The sequence below is a fragment of the Plasmodium brasilianum genome, chromosome 12 (assembly GCF_023973825.1).
Source record: "Plasmodium brasilianum strain Bolivian I chromosome 12, whole genome shotgun sequence".
In the NCBI taxonomy this organism is placed as follows: domain Eukaryota; phylum Apicomplexa; class Aconoidasida; order Haemosporida; family Plasmodiidae; genus Plasmodium; species Plasmodium brasilianum.
Window position 1 is genome coordinate 529,344 of NC_090125.1, and position 20,637 is coordinate 549,980.

Here is a 20,637-nt window from a genome sequence, read left to right on the forward strand (position 1 = left end):
AAAGGAAGAGGAGAAGAAGAAAAAGAAGCAGAGTTAAAAAAAAAAAATAAATTTATCAGTAGAAAGTATTTTAAAAAATTACTTAAATTTTAACTGTATATAATTTGGGAAAAAAAATTCATACGATATTTGCGCGATTACGGGGGAAAGCAGTTCTACATGTACACACACACATATATATATATATATATATATAGATATATAGATATAGATATATAGATATATAGATATATAGATATAGATATAAATATGGATATATACTTATACATAAACATTTAATACTACAATTAGAGATGTTTCCTTTTTATTCTCTCGAACTGCACAAAGAAAAAATTGTTCTGTTTTTTGAACGTTGTTCTATGTGTATTCTTTAATTTTTTATTTTTAACACTTGCTCTAAATTGAATAAATGGACTTAAAAAAAAAAAAAAAAATGAATAAAAAAAATAGAAAAGTAAACAGAAAAAAACAGAACAGAACAAAATAAAATAAAACAGAACAAAATAAAATAAAACAGAACAAAATAAAATAAAACAGAACAAAATAAAATAAAACAGAACAAAATAAAATAAAACAAAATAAAACAAAACAAAACAAAATAGAAGTTCCTACAACATACATAGCATAATTATAAAATTCCGCTAGACACAGGAAAACGGAGCATTTTTATATTTTTGTCATTATTATTAATGCGCTTTCATGTTTCCTTTTTTGCTTGTGCTATTCCCAAGCATTTAATATCACCCGCGAAATTTAATAGAAAAAGACAGCTTATTTAAAAAATTTGCAGTAAGAAAACGAAAAAAAAAAAAAATGAACACAAAAGAGAACACAAAAATGAATACGAAAACGGCCGTATTTGCAAATTTATTTAGACACTAAAATGTATTTTTTATTTTCTCCTTCATGTACATATGTGTTGAAGAGGGGAAAAGTACACCTATAAAACATGAAACAGAGTCAAATACCTTCAATTATAACATCATCCCACGTAACAAAGAGCCGCTAATAAAATGCATGCAGTATATACACATGTATATCATATATATATACATACATATATTTGTACGTTTATACATTTATATATGTACATTGCATGCATTATATTCGTTCTGAATGTTTTTGAGGACTCTCGTTTTTCGCAACTGCCATTTGTTAAAAACGAGCAGGTAAAGAAGGAACAGGTAGAAAATAAAAAAAATAAATATTTATTTATATATGTATGTATATATATATATATATATATTTATCTATGTATAAATTTTTGTTTAACGTAAATTTTCATTTACTTCCACTGAAAGGATTTTTTGCTCATCGCGAATTCAATAAAACAATATTTTTTTTACTTTTTTTTTTTTTTTTTTTTTTTTTTTGCGCAATCAAAGGATGCCATATGAATAAAATGGAGAATTATTTAATACCTTTTTATTAAAAATTGAGCAATCGAAAAAAAAATAAAGTAATTTAAAATGTAAAAAGTTGAAGTAATATAAAACATCGTAAATGAAATAATAGGTGTTACATAAAAAAATATACCAGGAAAATTATATTGTTCTTCCCCTTCTATATGTGTAATATATATTTTGCAAAGAATTAAGCGTTACATTTTGTCGTTGTATATATATGTGTATGGAACTGAATATGCACATGTACATGTGATGAACATGCGTGTAAATGGGGACATGTAGTATGGTTACATATAGGTATACATATGTACATGTATACCCACATATGTACATGTATACCCACATATGTACATGTATACCCACATATGTACATGTATACCCACATATGTACATGTATACCCACATATGTACATGTATACCCACATATGTACACGTATACTCACGTATGTACACGTATACTCACGTATGTACACGTATACTCACATATGCACACGCAGAAGGTGCTAAGAGAAATGCTTGGGAGATGATTGGAACGCGTTTTTTAAAACAAAGGCCTTGGATAAAATAGATTCGATATCTTGAATTTTCCAATCATGAGTTGGAAAGCGTTGCATAAATAATAGCATTTGTTGAAAGTCCATTTTCTTTAAATATTGAGACCAATGTACTAAAAAAACAGCACAAATGTATGGATGAAAATCGGTAAATATATCACAGATATCACTAATATATGTATCTAATAATCTTACAGATATATTAATTGGGAATTCTCTTAATAAAAGACAATTTACCCATCTAAAGGAAAATTGAATAAAATCTATATTGTTATCATATATATGATTAAATAATGAATTATCAATTCGTTTAACTATTTCTTTAACTTTGATTATAGCTCTTTGTATTCCTGGTTGACCAAATGTATAATTATCTTGTATTTGTTCTAATAATTTCGAAAGACAAAAATATAAATCTGACTCTACATTTTTTAATTCTTGTTCACCTATATTATCAATATCATTGGAATTAATTTCTTCTTTTAAAATAATTGGTCGTAAAAATACTATTAAAAATGGTGTTATTAAATCATTTATTCCTTGTACATATCCACAAGCTGGATGTCGAACAGAATAAATAAATAATACATGTTCACTTAACTGCTGTATTTTTTTATTATTAAATATATTATAACATGATTTCGTTCGAGGTATATCAACCTTTATCTGCCGTAATATCTTCAATTCATCTTCAGACAATCGATTCTTGATATAATATTGTTTTTTTAAATTTTCATATTCATCTCTTTTTTTCTTTAGCACTTTTTCTGTATCTTCTCGATTTAGTGGTAAGTAGCCTAATGCTAATTTCCAGCACTCCTCTCTTACATTAAACGACATTTCGTCTGATATCCCACCCCATAATATATTTTTTAGTTCATCTGCATTGGACAAATTGGGAAAAAAAGGGAAGTTATTAACGAATTGCCTATGCGATGAGGCGCACGTGCATGTACACATGGGTACAATACGCATATGTACGTCTGTATGTACGTATGTACGTATGTACGTCTGTATGTACGTATGTACGTCTGTATGTACGTATGTACGTTTGTATGTACATATGTACGTTTGTATGTATGTATATGTGTGTATATAGGATTATAAATAAATATATGTGCTCTTTGAGCAGACAATGACCTAGCGTTAGCTGGAAATTAACGTATACACCCTTCACAACGATCATATATGATCTTTTTCTCATTAATCGCTTGATATCAAATGAACAATAAATGAGGCATAAATGTTCTATGAACTTTAAATATAAAAAATCTGGGTAGCATCCTAAATCATGGACTTGTTGAACACACGCATTATAAACATGGGCATATACGTATAAGTCCACATATACACAAATAAATCTATTTGTACATACGAACATTGCATGCACATACATATTCGTGAAACCTCCTAAGATAGATTAACGTGTATGTACAAATTCATGCTAATTAAAGAGTCAGACAAACTACATACACATAAATTAGATTGCCATTCTCTGAGTGTCTTTAGAGAATATAAATACTCAAATGGAGTGATGGAATTTTGCACATATCGAACTCGTTGAAAAGGATTTTTATTCCTTTTTATAATCTATAACTTTTACTTATAGGGCAAATAAAACTGTATATTTATTTATTTATTTTATTTTATCTTTTATTTTTATCTTTTATTTTTATCTTTTATTTTTATCTTTTATTTTTATCTTTTATTTTTATCTTTTATTTTTATCTTTTATATATATCTTTTATATATATCTTTTATATTTATTTTTATTTTGTGCTGCGGGGGGATGGAAAAAAAATATACGGATTTCTCCTACTACCCCTTAGTGATACATGTGTACAAATTGGTATTTATAAATATATATATGTGTGTGTACTCATGTGTATATATGTCTGTAAATACATGTACATATACACCTCTTCGAAATATGTTACTTGTTATGCAATAATGTACGCGCATATATTGACATACGGATACAAAATATATATATATATATATATATATATATCTTTAACTTTATCTTGTCGTGTTTTTATTTTTCCCTACTTATATCTATAATCGGACTGTTCAGAATAGAATAAAGTTTCTTCATCCTATGTGAGATATTTTTTTTATTTTCCGTTTGATCTTTTTCGTCCCCATCTTTTATTTCTAGTTTCATTTTGCAATTTTTTTTTTTTTTTTTAAACAACAAAAACTGGAAGAATCAACACATAGAGAAAATAAAATTTTTCTTATATGGGTATATGAAAGTATCCTATTTTTATTATTCATTTTAAGGTTTTTTTAGGGATAGATATTCACTCTCATCGTTTATTTTGTATTTTATTATTACTCTTCCTATTTCTGTTATTGCTACTTTATTAGTATTACTACTATTGCTGCCATTATTACTGCTACTATTACTGCTACTATTACAGCTATTACTATTGCTATTATTATTATTATTATTTTTATTTTTATTATTATTATTATTATTATTGTTTTTTTTTTTTTTTTTTTATCTATTTCTTGTATATTTTTTTTAACATTACATACTGCTTACTGTAAGCTTTTCGTTATATACTACTCCACTACGTGCCCCTGACATTCGTCAAAATTTTATTTTTTTCAGAATGCTGTTCCAGTAAAAAGAGTTCCGATATATTTCCCTTTTTTTTATTCTCATTTATATTCATTTTCGTTTGCATTTTTATTTTATATTATTTTATTCAATTTTTCTTTCAAATGTTTGTTACTTGTAATTTGAAAAAGGAAGAATGTGAGATTGTAAAGATGTGAGATTGTAAAGATGTGAGATTGTAAAGATGTGAGATTGTAAAGATGTGAGATTGTAAAGATGTGAGATTGTAAAGATGTGAGATTGTAAAGATGTGAGATTGTAAAGATGTGAGATTGTAAAGATGTGAGATTGTAAAGATGTGAGATTGTAAAGATGTGAGATTGTAAAGATGTGAGAATGTAAAGATGTGAGATTGTAAAGATGTGAGATTGTAAAGATGTGAAAATGTAAAGATGTGAAAATGTAAAGATTCGAGAATGTAAAGATGCGAGAATGTAAAGATGCGAAAATGTAAATTGTACGGAAGTAAAAATGTACGGAATTAAATATCATCTTTTAATAGCTCTAAAAACCAAAACACGTCAAAAATTTTCCCAATTTTAAAAAAAAATTAATATGGGTAAATATACTCCCAATGCGCAGGAAGAAGTTTAAAGAGAAAGCTAGGTGTAACGCTGAAAAAAAATTTCAAAGGGACGTGTTTGTTACGTTTGTGTGTACGCATATATGTATGTATGCATGTATGTGTGCACGTATGTATGTACGTATGTATGTACGTATGTGTGCACGTATATATACATGTATATATATACATATATGTGCATGCGTATGCGCGTTTATTAGTATACTACTAGTCGCCCCAAACCTTGTAATAAGACATCCATTATATTTTCCCATTTGTAATATACAACTTAACAGCAAGATGCCAAACGAAGAATAACAAAAACAAGGTTGACAGGCATTTTATTTTCAAAAAATATATTACCTTCTGCTTTAAGATGCTATTATTAGTATAACAGTAATACTCGTATTTATAACACAATTTTGCGTATTGAACCGTTATATATGTGTTTTTAGAAAAGTGCTTCATTAACGGTACGAAACACTCTATACACATTTAAAGAGCATTATATGATATGTATAATAAATGTCCCACATGATATACGTATATTAATATATCTGTAAAATAAGATGGCAAAATAGTAAAAAGGCAAAATGGTTTAACAAAATATCACGTAAAGCACTTTTATGTAGGATAAATTTACAAAAAATAAAAAAATAAAATACCCACATTATGAAATATTATACATGTAAGAAAAACGTAAAATTATATTTGAAAATAAACGTTTTGTGTAAAACGATGTTGGAAAAAAATTATTAGTAATTTTTGTTTTTATTTAGAATTTATAAAAGCGAGACTGTATGTTTTCCATTTATACACGATGATTCATAATAATATTACATTTAAACTACATATCGAATTGTATGTAGTATTATACGAAAACAGTGTAATATTATTATGGTAACGTTTTTATATATTACATATATTAGTGTAAATACAGATGGAAAAAAAAAAAAAAAAAAAAAAAAAAAAAAAATGCTATCTCATTTTAATTAAAGCATAATTTCCCTATAAATAGAAAAGATATGTGCGACCTATATATATGTCGCATGGCATCCTACTTAAATTTTATAAAATAACAGAATGTGAATTACCATTCGTTAAAGTAATTGATACCATTTTTATTATCCCTACTAAGTTATTTTCATTTTACTTTGTTTCCCTTAAGTCGCTATTTGCATACATTTTATTTGCATTATTTTATGACTTCTACATTATTAGTCATAAAACCAAAAAAAAAAAAAAAAAAATAATAAATAAAAAAAATAATGAAGTATAATAAAAGTATAACTAAAAAATGACAAAAAACAATGAACAATAGAATAATAATTATGAAATAACAATTCTCTAACAATCCTTGTTGAAAAATTTATTAAATTTTAGTATATCATATGCTTAAAAGTATTTGATTTAAAAAAATTTACTTTGACGTATAGTTCAACATTATACTCAGACAGGAAATAAGAGGCAAACTTTTCCACCTCTCTGTGTTATTTATTCCTTTCCCATTTTTCGTAAAGCTTATTAGGAGCTATACTATACATACCTATATATGTATAAACACATATATAATTTTTTTTTTTTTTTTTTTTTTTTTTTTTGTATTACCATACTCTTTACTACGTGTTTTCCCCTTTATAGTGCATCTGTTATTTGTTAAATTATCTTATTTTATTTTTTTTTAAATATTTTTTTTTTTTTTTTGTCCTAATTTTTTTATTAACAATATATGGCTCTTGAACATAACAAGGCTTCTATCTTTTTTTTTTTTTTTTGTTATTTTGTTTACAGTAAAAATTGTTTATTCGTAAATTAAAGAACAATATAATTTTTATTTTTTTTTTTTTTTTTTTATATATGTGAAAACTTTCTTTTACGTGTCCTTTTTTTTTTTATAATTCGAAATGTAAATATTACATCATTTTACTTCTTTTGATTTGCGCACCTGATATTTTATTTTTATGTACATAAGCATACATATGTGTGACAATAGGAAGCCCCTGTTACTATTTATCAAAAATATAGGTTAAATAAAAGTAGTCTTTTTTCCGCCCACTTATTTATTCTTTAAGTTTCTTTATTTTGCTTCTCTATGCTATGATTTAGTTTTTTTTTTTGTTTTTTTTTTTTTATTTTTAACCATAAATAAGTAGCTCAATTGGAACAAGAAGGAGAACATCTTTAGTAGCAATCAAGGATAAAGCAGTTCACGTCCATTAACTCTGTTTATGTTTGTATATGCATTTTCTTTGTAATGATAATATTTGGTCCTACATGTTTGACTGTTAACTGTTTGACTGTTTCACTGTTTGACTATTCAACTATTTGACGGTTTCACTGTTTAACTGTTTGACTGCTTCACTGTTTAACTGTTTGACTGCTTCACTGTTTTACAGCTTGACTGCTTCACTGTTTTACAGCTTGACTGCTTCACTGTTTTACAGCTTGACTGCTTCACTGTTTTACAGCTTGACTGCTTCACTGTTTTACAGCTTGACTGCATCACTGTTTTACGGTTTGACTGTTTCACTGCTTGATTATTCAACTGTTTGACTTTCATCCTGTTTGATTGTTTTATCGAAAACTCCTATGCAACCGTACACATAGAATCTAAGCATAATTTAATTGAAGAGAAATACAATCGTTGTGAATATAGAACATTCTCTAATGGGTACATATGGACAGGTGACTATACCATACGCACATATGGACAAATACATATACATGCATACATATATATATATATATATATATAAATACATTTCCTTATGTGCGCATGCAATTATACGTACATATATAGACACACGTGCATAAGTACATCTCCATTTATACGTACAACTGCCCCTACACCTACAATTACTGCGCATGTGTGCATGTGGTTTCCGTAACTTTATCTTCAAACTCTCACAGTACTAGTAACCATGTTTAGAAGCATTGTACCCTCAACTATCGGTCTAAATAATTCTAAATATGTACATGCAAATATTGATGAGGATCTTATTCATTACAACATAAATAAAAGTGTAATTAACCATAACAGAGAAAATGATGAACATATTTCACATGAACATATAATAAACGTTTCTAATTCCTATAACATAAATATAGAAAACCTAGAAAAATGTAAGACACCTGAAGAAATAGCAATAAAGATTTTAAAGACGCAAAATTTAGGGAATAAAAGAAAATACACAGATGATAATCATATATTTTATCAAAAAGCGAAAAAAGGCTGTAATGTAAACTATGAACAAATATTCTACACCAATGAATACCCAAATGGGAATAATGTACCTGCACAGGATAAACTACGAATGAGTGATGACTATTCCTCCAGTCATTATTTTAGAAACAATTGTGCAGGTTATTACATAGATGAAAAGTCAAGTAATACATATAAGAGACAGAGCGATGCCAAATTAATCGGCCCCCCACATAATACTCCATCGACTGAAAAATGTACAAACAAAGGAAGCAGCAGGAGGACCAGCGGAAGAAGCAGTAACAGCAACAACAGTAACAACAACGAAAGCAACGAAGGCAATGTGGGAGACGGATTCATAAACGGCAGAGTCGTTACAAACAACTTCATCTCGTCCAGTAATCCCAATTTCAATGTAGAAATGCGCAAAAATAATATGAACAGCACTCGCAGCAATAGCTATAAAGAAACCACTAATAGTAACAATAATAGCTATATCGATGAGCAGTTAATAAACGAAATGGATATGATCAAACTTGCTTATAAGAGTCAATTCCATAAACTAAAGAATATCAACATAATCATGAACCCGTTAAATGCTAACATAAAAAATGAGCATCTCAACTATCATAATTTATTTGGTAAGAAAAATTATGAACACCACTCAGATTGTCCGAACTCTAACACGTATCAGCATGGGATTCATGATGAATCATATCATCGTGCGGACCAAAACATGAAAGATCAGCATACAAATAATAATATGATATATAAACGTAGGAATGATTATGAATCGTATAAGCACACGAATGGTCAGCAACACAATCAGTATGTGGACAATTTTATTAACCGCCATAATTATGATATACACCAAAGTTATCACAACCACCAGCTGTCTCAATACACCTGTAATTTGGGGATAACCGTCCAACGTGAATGTAATTCAAATAAAAACTCCACAAACATATTTTTGAAGAAAGAAAATGAAAAAGGAAAAGCAAATGGAGTGGAATCACAAAGAGGAATGGAAACACAAAGAGGAGTGGAAGCACAAAGAGGAGTGGAAGCACAAAGAGAAGTGGAAGCACAAAGAGAAGTGGAAGCACAAAGAGAAGTGGAAGCACAGAGAGAAGTGGAAGCACAAAGAGAAGTGGAAGCACAAAGAGAAGTGGAAGCACAAAGAGAAGTGGAAGCACAAAGAGAAGTGGAAGCACAAAGAGAAGTGGAAGCACAAAGAGAAGTGGAAGCACAAAGAGAAGTGGAAGCACAGATAGAAGGGGAAACACAGAAAGAAGGGGAAGCTCATTATGGGGTTAAGGATAAGGAGAAGGTCCATAAGAAGGAAGAACTAAATCAGAAAGAGACTACACAAGCTTACGACTATGACAATCCTCCGACGCTTCTTCAATTTGCAAGTGTAAATGAACAACATACAACTACTGATAAAAATATAAAAGAAGCTCACATAGAATATTACTCTAATAATAAAACATATGAACCACTAATTAATGGAATAAATGAGTTAAATAAAATTAATCAAATAAAAAGAGGGCAGGCGCGAAGAAGCACAACAAAGGACAAGGCCGAAAAGGAAATGTCTAATTTGTCCAGCTCATCTACCTTAAATAGTATAAAAAGGGAAAATGTAAGAGAAGAAAATGTAAGTGAAGAAAATGTAAGTGAAGAAAATGTAAGAGAAGAAAATGTAAGAGAAGAAAATGTAAGTGAGTTAAGAGATAGAGAAGACGAACTGGAGGAAGAGAACAACTGTGGAAGAAAGAACAAAGGAAATATACCAACAAACTTAAATTCGTTTAAACCAGATTTAGTACATTCATATGAAGTAAGTAATAATGCAAAGCCCCTATTTGAAAATGAAGATAGTCAAATAACACAAAAAAGGGGACAAGTGGAGAACAAGGAGGAGAAAACGGAGGATGATAATAACAAAATGCAGTACAAGGGGAATGACACATCATGCTTACTATTCGATAGAAACATTGATCTGTTCTTAAGTTTAAGTGCGAATGATTTAAATAAAAACAAAAAGATTAAGAGAATAATAACATGCATTGAGGATTGCCTGAAGAATAACAAAAATCTCATTTATGATAAAACGAATACCGTACAAATTATATTTGACAGGATTTTCTATAATGTGAAGCAATTTTTAAATACCGAAATTAGTTATCGAGGAGGCGGGCAAAAGAAGGCAGCGCGCACTCCGTCCGACGGTGATGGTAATGCTAATGTAAATGCAAAGGAAAATGTAAATGATGACAATGATAATGAAGCTGATTATAATGCTATCTATGCCGCTGAATATGGTGCTGATTACGATGATGATTATGATGCCAATGCTAATAGAGGTAACGCCGACAGTCGGAAGGACAAACCAAAAGAACTTGAACTGTCTAGCTCGGGTAATCCCAGAAAGACAAGCAAAAATAGAAGCAATATGAGCAGTAACAACGAAATAATGAGCGATATAATATATGGGCATTACAACATTTTGCTGTACTTAATTTTATTAAATTTCGAATATTTTAAGAAATATGTTGACACAAATGATCTTAACGAAAACGTTCTAATATACCTAAAAATTAACTTCAAGAACATTATTCTAAAACTATGTGAAAGTGAAATTAAAAACAGAATAATTCAATTTTACAATATACATGAATCATATTTAATACAACTAAATTGGATATATGAAAAATGCTTGTTTTATGTATTTGATATTTATATATATATTGAAAAATATGACACAGTGCTAGTGAACTTGTTAGACTTGTGCATATTATCCTTTCAAACACATTACAATGTTCAGAATATTATTGTCAATTCAATCAATTTACTTTTAAAAGTGTACAGCAATAATAATAGAAAAAATTTTAAAAAGTACATATTAGATAACCTACTACTAAATATAAACAATGTAAATTTTAAATATAACAAGTTAAATTTTAAAAACAGTTATACTAACTCAACCTACATACATCTTATCACGTTCTTTTTTATAAAAATTGCTGAATCGTTTTCTTATTACGATGGAAATTTAAGAAGCAAGTTTTTATTGTACCAGGAGAGGGTAATAAATAAACCACGTGAAAATGCAAATTATGGAAAGTGTGCTAGGGGAAAATATGGATACAAGGATAATGAGAAGGTGGAGCATGACTACATGGATAACTACACGGATGACTGTGCAGATGATGATGATGATGACGATGATGAATATCGTGTAGACGAGGAATATAAAGCAAAATCCAAGGTTTGCAGCAGCACTGTGTACGCCGAATGCACCGAACACACCTCTTCACAGTCAGATGAATCTTTTAACTTAAGTATGTTTACAAGCGAAGACGAACACAATAGTATTAGTAATGAACATATTTCAAAAAATGATAGAAAACAAAAAATGAAAAATAAAAAAAATAAGGTTAATAAAAACAAATTTATCTCCTCCAAAAAAAATCTCACTAGTAGCAGAAATATAGAAAAAAAATATTCCGTAAGGATAAAGAAAAAAATAACAAGTGATATTTATGACTACGATTTTTTGAATGACACAAATGAAATTATTAATATGGCTCAAAAAAAAAAAAAATGTACCACGAGTTCAGGTAAAGATAGTAGCGGAAGTTACGGATGTACTGATTTAAAAAAAAAGAAAAAAAAAAAGAACCTTAGCAACATGAGAAGTAATAGCAACATGAGAAGTAATAGCAACGTGAGAAGTAATAGCAACGTGAGAAGTAATAGCAACGTGAGAAGTAATAGCAACGTGAGAAGTAATAGCAACATGAAAAGTAGTATCAACATGAAAAGTAGTATCAACATGAAAAGTAGTATCAACATGAAGAGTAATAGCAACTTGAAAAGTAATAGCAGCATGAGAAAGAATAGCAACGCGCGAAAGCATGGATGCCATGAGGCTCAGTCAGACGAGTCGTTCAACATATTTATGATGAGAAAAAATTTCACCAGATTAAATAGCATTACAAATTACATATTAATAGAAATCATTGAAAAGGTTTTACTTCAAGATAATAAAAATGCGAAAACTATATTGCAATATCTTATTTTAGACCTAATAAAATGTTGTGATAATCCTCTATTTAGTATAAGTACATTGTTCATAAAAAACACAATCCATATTTTCATTGATATTATAAATAAGAAATACGAAAGTAATATTAAAGAAACTTGTCTATTTATTTTGAGATGCATTTTCAAGTACACATTTAACATCTACAACTATATTAATTACTCATGTTTTCACTTATTGTATAATTTTAACAAAGAAATACATAAAAGTAAGTTTATAAAACCTCTTTTTTACATTAATGATGCTTTTACTGAAGCCGCTGCCACATCCCCCAGCAGTGTTGTTAGGATTAGTCAAAGTAGATACACTAGTTATTTGGGTCATAATCATGAATATGAATATGATTATAATGACAGCTGTAAACGTAGTTATACTCACAATTATATGCGTAATTATGAACATAATAATAATTATAATAATAGTTATAATGAAGAAAGAGAAAATATGAGGAGTGAAAAAGGAAAAAAAAAGAGCTTACTACTACATAGTGGCACTTCATCTCATGTGGACCAAAGTAGCAATGTGTCAGGTAAAGATCGCAGCTCTAGTAAGACAAACGAAAAATATATTTATGTAAAATGTTGTGATAATAGCATAAAGAAAAATGAGAAACTTTTTCGATGTGCACAGTGCGAATGCTTCTACCATTTAACGTGCATCTACAAGGATTATAACAAGTTAAACGTGCAAAATGGCTTCGACCGTAACTGCAGAAGCAATAACACGAACGAGAACGGTTACAATGATAACAATTACAGTGATAACATTGATAGCAATTACAATGATAACAATTACAATGATAGCAATTACAATGATAACAATTACAATGATAGCAATTACAATGATAACAATTACAATGATAGCAATTACAATGATAGCAATTACAATGATAAAAATAATGACAATAATAACGACAATAATATTGATAATCTTGCGGAAGAAAACTGCTTTGAAAATAACCTAAGTCTGAATTATAAAGAGCAGGAAAAAAAAGGAGGTAGGAACGACCCAAAGAGCGATACCTGCGTCGAAAATAAAGAAGTAGGAACAAAATTACGCAAACATAAATGCGGAACTCCTAATATTTTACAGTATAACTGTGATAACTGTAAAATTAAAAATATTGTTAAGAGTTTTATTATAAAAGAAGCACAAAGGAATAATAGTTTCTTAAATTTAAAATTTAAAAAGAAGAAAGAAAAATATAAAGGCTTCTACTGTTTTGAAAAATTTCTTACCAATTTAAAAATTTTCGCTATATATTATTACTACTTACTAATACATATCAGAAAAGACAGATTAAATGAAAGAATAGATAAAGATTGTAACCATATTTACTCATACATACTGCTCATGTATAATAACTTTATGTATGAGGATAAAAATGAGCATGAAGGTGATACCAGGACTCCACAACAAGGCAAGTTGTTCATAGAAGGGGGGAACAAAAGAAAAACATCCATGAAAAGTAAAAAAAAAATAAAAAAAAAAAAAGAAAGAGGTACAAAAGGCAAGGAACACAAAGCGGATGAGAGTAACAAAGGGGAGATGACAAAGAAAGATATTATTGTAAAAAAGCTGAACGATTTCCTAATATACGAGTATAAAAATGTGAAGACAAAGGAAGACTCCTTTAAATGCTTTAGATATACGTACAATTTTGATGTATATATAAATTCTGTTTGGAAAATATATTTATATTTTTTTTTTTACGATTTTTTTAATATAGCTTTTAATCAATTATTTTATATATTATATGAAAATAGTAATAAAAATTTAAGGTATTATAGTATTTCCATAATTAATAATATTATAAATGATAACTATTTGTATTTGAAGTGTAAACAGACTCAAAATATTTTACTGTCATGTCTAACTGATAATTATTTAAAGGTTAGAGAGTATACTCTTTGCATTTTTTACAATTTTTGCAAAAATTTTTTAGAGCTAGACGTGTTGATAAACAACTACAACAGTGATGTGCACGATAAGCTCGAAGAACGTCTATATTATGGTAGAAAACCTAAAATGGTAGAAGTCAATCCGCATGATAAAGGTATAATAAATGACAGTGATCATAACACAAGAGAGAGTAAGAAGGGAACTCGGAAAGAGTTAGAAAGGGTAACAAAGAGGGAAGGTATTAATGCGAATAGTGTATCAAATTCGAATAGAGTCCCTAATGCTAATAGCACCTTAAATAGCAGTAATGGTCAGGTTGATACCAAAGGGGAGCATCTGAACAACTGTCAGGGTATCCGCGTTGACCTGAACGAGTACATCACGAACGAAATTGTTGAAGCAATAAAAAGATCCTCAAAGGATATAAAAGTAAGCGTAAGGATCATTAGCGTTAAAATATTAAAGTATATTATTTATTTTAACATATACGCGAAAAAGTATATACATGAAGAGAATTGTGAAGATAATTGTAAACAAAATTGCGAACAGAATAACAAGGAAACTAAAACATCTGAGGAAACACTTCATCAATTGAGTAGTAGTAGAAATGAAAAGACGAATTGTATTGATGATAACATTTTAATTTTAAATGATCTTATGGACAGATACATATCTACCTTTGATAACGATGCTATGAAAAATACGGTCTTAGAAATTTTTATTGAAGTATTTTTTATTAACATATTTATATTAGCTAAGAGAAATAATAAGCGTATAAAGAAAAGAAATATACATGCCCATGAGACGTCGTCAGTAGACTATGTAGAAGATAGTAATGAGGAACATATTTTAAACTTATCACCATGTAGTGCATATGGATCGGAAAAAGATCAGTCAGTTGACATACAAGAAGAGAATTCCAATAAATATATTAAAATAGGAAAAAATATGTACAAATTGTTCATTCATCTATTATACGTTATGAAAAATAAACATAACATTAATATTGTGAACAAAATGTTAGCATATATGGATAAAAATATAAAAAAATATCAAGACAAAATAGGGTTAATACACAAAATTATTAGTGAAAAGGATATAAAACACACAAATAACGTAAAACTAATTAAAAATAAATTATATGGAGAATTTGATAAAAATACCATTATGAGCAAAAATTGGGGCGACAATTCTTTTGACGACAAAGAGGAAAAGATGAGCTATACAGAGGAAGCTGTATGGGGTGACGAGGAAGAGAAAAAAAAAAAAAAAAAAAAAAAAAAAAACAGTGGCAGGAAGGACAGAAATGATAGGAAGCGAAATTAGCAGGGGAAAAGAGTCTAACATAAGGGAAGAGGTTGGTATAGGTACAGCACTTAACAGTGAAAGCAACTTGCTTAGTGCTAAGAATACCATTTACAACATATACGTTAGCAGCTCGTACAAACATTTAGAGATACTGAATATGAAGAGCATAAAGTACATTCTGGAAGTGTGGGTGCATACTTTAATAGGATTATTTATAAATAGCAGAAGAAACAGCATGCAAGAGAGTGAAACAAAAAAAATTATGAATATATTTAATATCATTATTGAAATTATTCCTAACTTATTTATAAAATATATCAATTTTTTTTATCCATATATTTATAATAACGATGTGTCTAAAGATGTATGCGAATTATTATCTTCTATTATCCCTTATTGCAAATTAGATCTACAGTTAAAACTACAATTTAAAAATGTTTCGTTTAATACTTCTTTAATATATCATCCTAATATTTTTATTTCAAGATCGTACACCCAGTTATTATGCACATTGCATACATATATCTTTGCTAATTTTGTTTCTTTCAAAAATTATATTGAAGACTGTTTAATAAAATTACATAAATATAAACTATGCTTGCTAGTTAATAATTATATTTTTCAGATGAATGACTTTGTAAGGGAGTTTTATTTTATGAAAACAGAGGAAAAGAAAAATATAAAAAATAGCTTGTGTTACCTTTATACACAGGTAAAAGGTACTGACTGCCACACACAGTTAGATATAAATGGAAATGCACAAAATGAAAAGCATAAGCAGCAGAATAGTCAAAATGACCCTAATAACTACTTCATTTACAATATCATTGATATAAAATACGAAAAGTTCGTATGGCACTTATATCAGTATAAAAAACATGTATTTGAAATGTTTTCTATAACACAGAATGACATTTTAAATATAAATAAATATGCATGGTTCATATCAGTAATTTGTGAATTTATAAATATGAACAAAATTATTATCAACGATATGTATACAGAAGGCGTAGATGAACATACGCACGTTCAAATAAAGGAAATGCAGAAAAACGGCAAAGAGGAAAATGGTAACGGTAGGCGAAGCAATCAAAGTAAACAAAACTATCGAAGCAACAAAGAGATAACAAACTCAGACGAGTTTGACAATGTAAATCAAAATAATAGCATAAAGTATATTAAACTGTCAAGTATTGCTAGAAATGTACAAATATATAGGCATGGCATCTTCTACTTTGAATATATGTACAATAAACAAAATGAGTATATTTCGAAATGGAATATATTAAAACTAAAGAATGAAATACTTTTGGAAGTCATAAAAAAAAGAGTAACTATTCAAAAAATAGAAAAGTGTGTTGATATATGCAGCAATAAATTTTTTAATGTTGCTTTAGTTCTGGTCAATCTATTAGTTGATCTATTTTATATATCAAATGATATAAAATGCAAGTGTTTCTTTCTTCTTTGTCTTAGTAAAATATTATCAAACTATTATAATTCTCATTTTATTAACGATTTAAAACTAAGAAATGTTTTCTTTTACTGTATTAACTGTTTTAACCCTATCTTACAAAAAAGCTTTTTATACACACTCCTTCAGTTAATTAAGACATATGAACAATGCTTAAAGAATAAGGATAACTTATTCCTTGCTCGAAGTAGAGCACATCACAACTTAAGTCAAGTCCTCTCTCAAAACTGTAGAGCCAGCGCAACTGCAGCCCCGACAGAATGCCGCAGGAAAGCTACAAAAAAGTGCCCTAAGAGAAATAACACTACTGACAGTGATGGGGATGGCACTAATGCTAGTAATGTGAACTATCGTATGAGTCGCAACGTGATTTACAGTGTGCACCATAGTAGTACCCATAAATGCTTAGAGGAGAAAAATCCCCTCGTCAATAGCCAAACGCGAAAGGATCGTCCTTTAAATGATGAAATAAGCACCTCATTAGATACGTCCCATTGTAGTAATATCAACGACATACCTAACCTTCTTACAAGTATCTCCAGGATAAGCACAGGCACTGAATATGAACAGAACAGGGACAATTCCAAAACGTACAAAAGGAAGAATCAGACGGGTAAGGTAAAAAGAGAAGCACTATTGGAAGAAGAAGGGACAGCAGTTGGAGGCCTAGAACAGACTGATGAAGTGAAAGAGGAAGATATTGCAGATGAGGCAGACGGGCCAAAAGATATAACCGAACCAGATGAAGAGGAGACAAAAGGGGATGTACAAAAAGAAAACGAGGAAAGACGAGTAACGATTAAAAAAAGTGAAAAGGTTATATCCAACGAGTTAGAAAAAAAAGAAAAAATAGCACAAAAGGAAAGAGATACGAAGAATATATCAAATGAACAGAATAAAGACATAATACATGTTCTGCTAGTTGCTTCTGTATTTGCTCCAAACATATTAGATATATTAAAGATTAATAAGTTTATGTACAAGGATTGTACAATTGAAGAATTGCACTTTATCAAAAATTTGGGTATTCAAATTTTAAGTCATTTATATAAAGAAGGGTTTTTACAAAGTACTAAAATATCACCAAGTATTTTTTGCTTATGTTTTTGTACTGATGAAAAATTAAAAACTCGAAGTGAAAAAATTATTCATTCAATTATAGAGAAAGAAAATTTTAACTTCTTAAACAATCTAGCTGAATGTTTACAGTATTTATTATTTTATATAATTGAAAATCATTATATGTCTAACAACAGAGACACAAATTACATGAACAACATTTTGCTGTTTAGTAAAATGGAACAGTCCTTTTTTAAAAGCCTCATAGATATGTATGATAACTTAACAAATACAAAATTAAAAATCAATTATTTGAAAATTATACTGAAAGAAATCGAAAGTGCTTGCCACTTCGTTCGATATAACAAGGTCCGGAATTTCGTGCGCGACGTGAACTGCAAGTATAACGGTAACACGAGCGGAGGTACACAAAGCGGTAGTAATAACCCCGGCAGTAATATCACGGGTAGTAATATCACGGGCAGTAATATCACGGGTAGTAATATCACGGGCAGTAATATCACGGGTAGTAATATCACGGGCAGTAATATCACGGGCAATAACAACATGGGTAATAACAACATGGGCAATAACAACATGGGCAATATTAACAGCGGAAGTAATAACATAGGCAATATTGACAGCAGTGGAGGTAGTAACATGCTGAACGAACGGAACTGTGGTGAGGGGAATAATTTCGACGGCAGTAACAGGGAGGTTTTTGTTCAAGTTTATACAATGAAAGAAATATATTTGCATATTGTTAACACATATATGTCTTCAATAAAACAAGCAGGTCAGGATATAGAGGATGGGTCAGAGGGGAATGATTCGAATTCTTCTTCTACCAAAAATAGCTATGTTAATAGTTATATTAGCAATGAAAAAAAATATATGAAAAAAAAAGTAAAGAAAAAAGCAAATACCAAAAAAAAAAAAAAAAAGAGAGATAAGAACAATAAAAGTAACTGTGATGAGTCATCAAATAATGCAAATGCCATATCAGAAGAAAATTTCAACAAAGATGATATTTCTAACCTGAACAGTTCAGAAGAAAATTATTATAATGAAAAAAATATACTTTACAAAATAAAAAAAAAGTATGATCACCTCTTAGAACATCATATGATAATGGATGAATATACATATATTAATTATTTTCTATTTTTATATTTACAAATTTTAGTGTATCTCATATCTTATTTAAACTATACTACGTACAATGAAATAGCTTTATTAGTGTATGACATTAACAAAGTGTACTGTGTTATTTCATCAACAATTAATACTAGCACGGATATAGAAACTCTCACATCCAATCACAACTATTTACACGCTGTAAATGAACAAGTCAGACAGTTAACCAATGAAGATGAAATTAATAATGACAAGGAAAATGAGAATTTCTTTTTAATTAATTCCAATCTAAATAAAATCAAATGCTTCGTTATGGTGTTGTTGAACAATCTGATGAACAATATGATAAAGTTCTACGATGTGGACTCGACGACGTGAGCAGAGAGGATGCGCATAAGCGCGTATATGCATGTGTTTATATGTGTACGTAGGTGTAAGTGTGTGTATTTATGTATGTATCTGCAAAATAGCAGCTACACCAATATAGCTGCTTAATTTATAGTCGCCTTACTTTTAAATGTTAAATGGTGTGTGCGGGCGTATATACACAAGCCCAATGATTTCCAAAGTGGTTCATGTATTTATCCATTATATTATTTTTTTTAAAATGTTTGACCTTTTATTGGTCACATCAATGCCTTAACTTATCCGTTCTTACATATATATATATATATATATACCTTCTGTTTCCCCCTTCGCAGATTAAATGATCTAATTGAAGATGAACATGTTAAGGAGAGTAAAATTGAGGATGGAAAAAGAGAAGAGAAAAGGACTATTTTTAATTATTATGAATATATATATGAATGTATCGAAATATTTATAGAAGACAACATATCAATCGTTGACAAATGCCACAAATACAATCTGAATACGCATAACTTAAATAATGATTATTTAAATAAGCTAATAAATGTAAAAAGCAAAACACGCTACTTTTAAAGGATGTACAGTATTTAAACCAGCGTTTATGTATGCTATACATATATATATATACATACATATATGTGTATACATGTATATATAGACGTAAAAACATATATTTTTTATCCTTCTTTCGTAGGATGGAAAAAACAAAAAATATGCACAAAAAAAAAAACAAAAGGAAGCGGCAAAACAAAGAAGATTAACAATAAAGAAATATACGTAAAACACTATCAATACATTATTCGTAATTTTCGGCTGAAGCTTTTTTTTTTTTTTTTTTTTTTTTTTCATGGAATATTTTTGTGTTGTGACTAATATTTGTGTATTCTTAACTAGCTTAAATTGTTTTTGTTTTATTTATTGTGCTTA

At 28.9% G+C, this 20,637-nt stretch overlaps 2 protein-coding genes across 2 annotated transcripts; one reads left to right on the forward strand and one right to left on the reverse strand.

Moving 5' to 3' along the window:
- Window positions 1-1,909: 1,909 nt before the first annotated feature.
- MKS88_004103 (uncharacterized protein) lies at window positions 1,910-4,553 on the reverse strand (the record flags this gene model as incomplete). The annotated part of the gene is made up of 4 exons (XM_067217251.1): window positions 1,910-2,841; window positions 4,010-4,160; window positions 4,299-4,389; window positions 4,498-4,553. 4 exons carry the CDS (start codon window positions 4,551-4,553, stop codon window positions 1,910-1,912), a joined length of 1,230 nt encoding a protein of 409 aa, XP_067071699.1.
- Window positions 4,554-8,069: 3,516 nt separating this feature from the next.
- MKS88_004104 (uncharacterized protein) lies at window positions 8,070-20,491 on the forward strand (the record flags this gene model as incomplete). The annotated part of the gene is made up of 4 exons (XM_067217252.1): window positions 8,070-15,606; window positions 15,659-19,715; window positions 20,043-20,256; window positions 20,405-20,491. 4 exons carry the CDS (start codon window positions 8,070-8,072, stop codon window positions 20,489-20,491), a joined length of 11,895 nt encoding a protein of 3,964 aa, XP_067071700.1.
- Window positions 20,492-20,637: the final 146 nt, after the last annotated feature.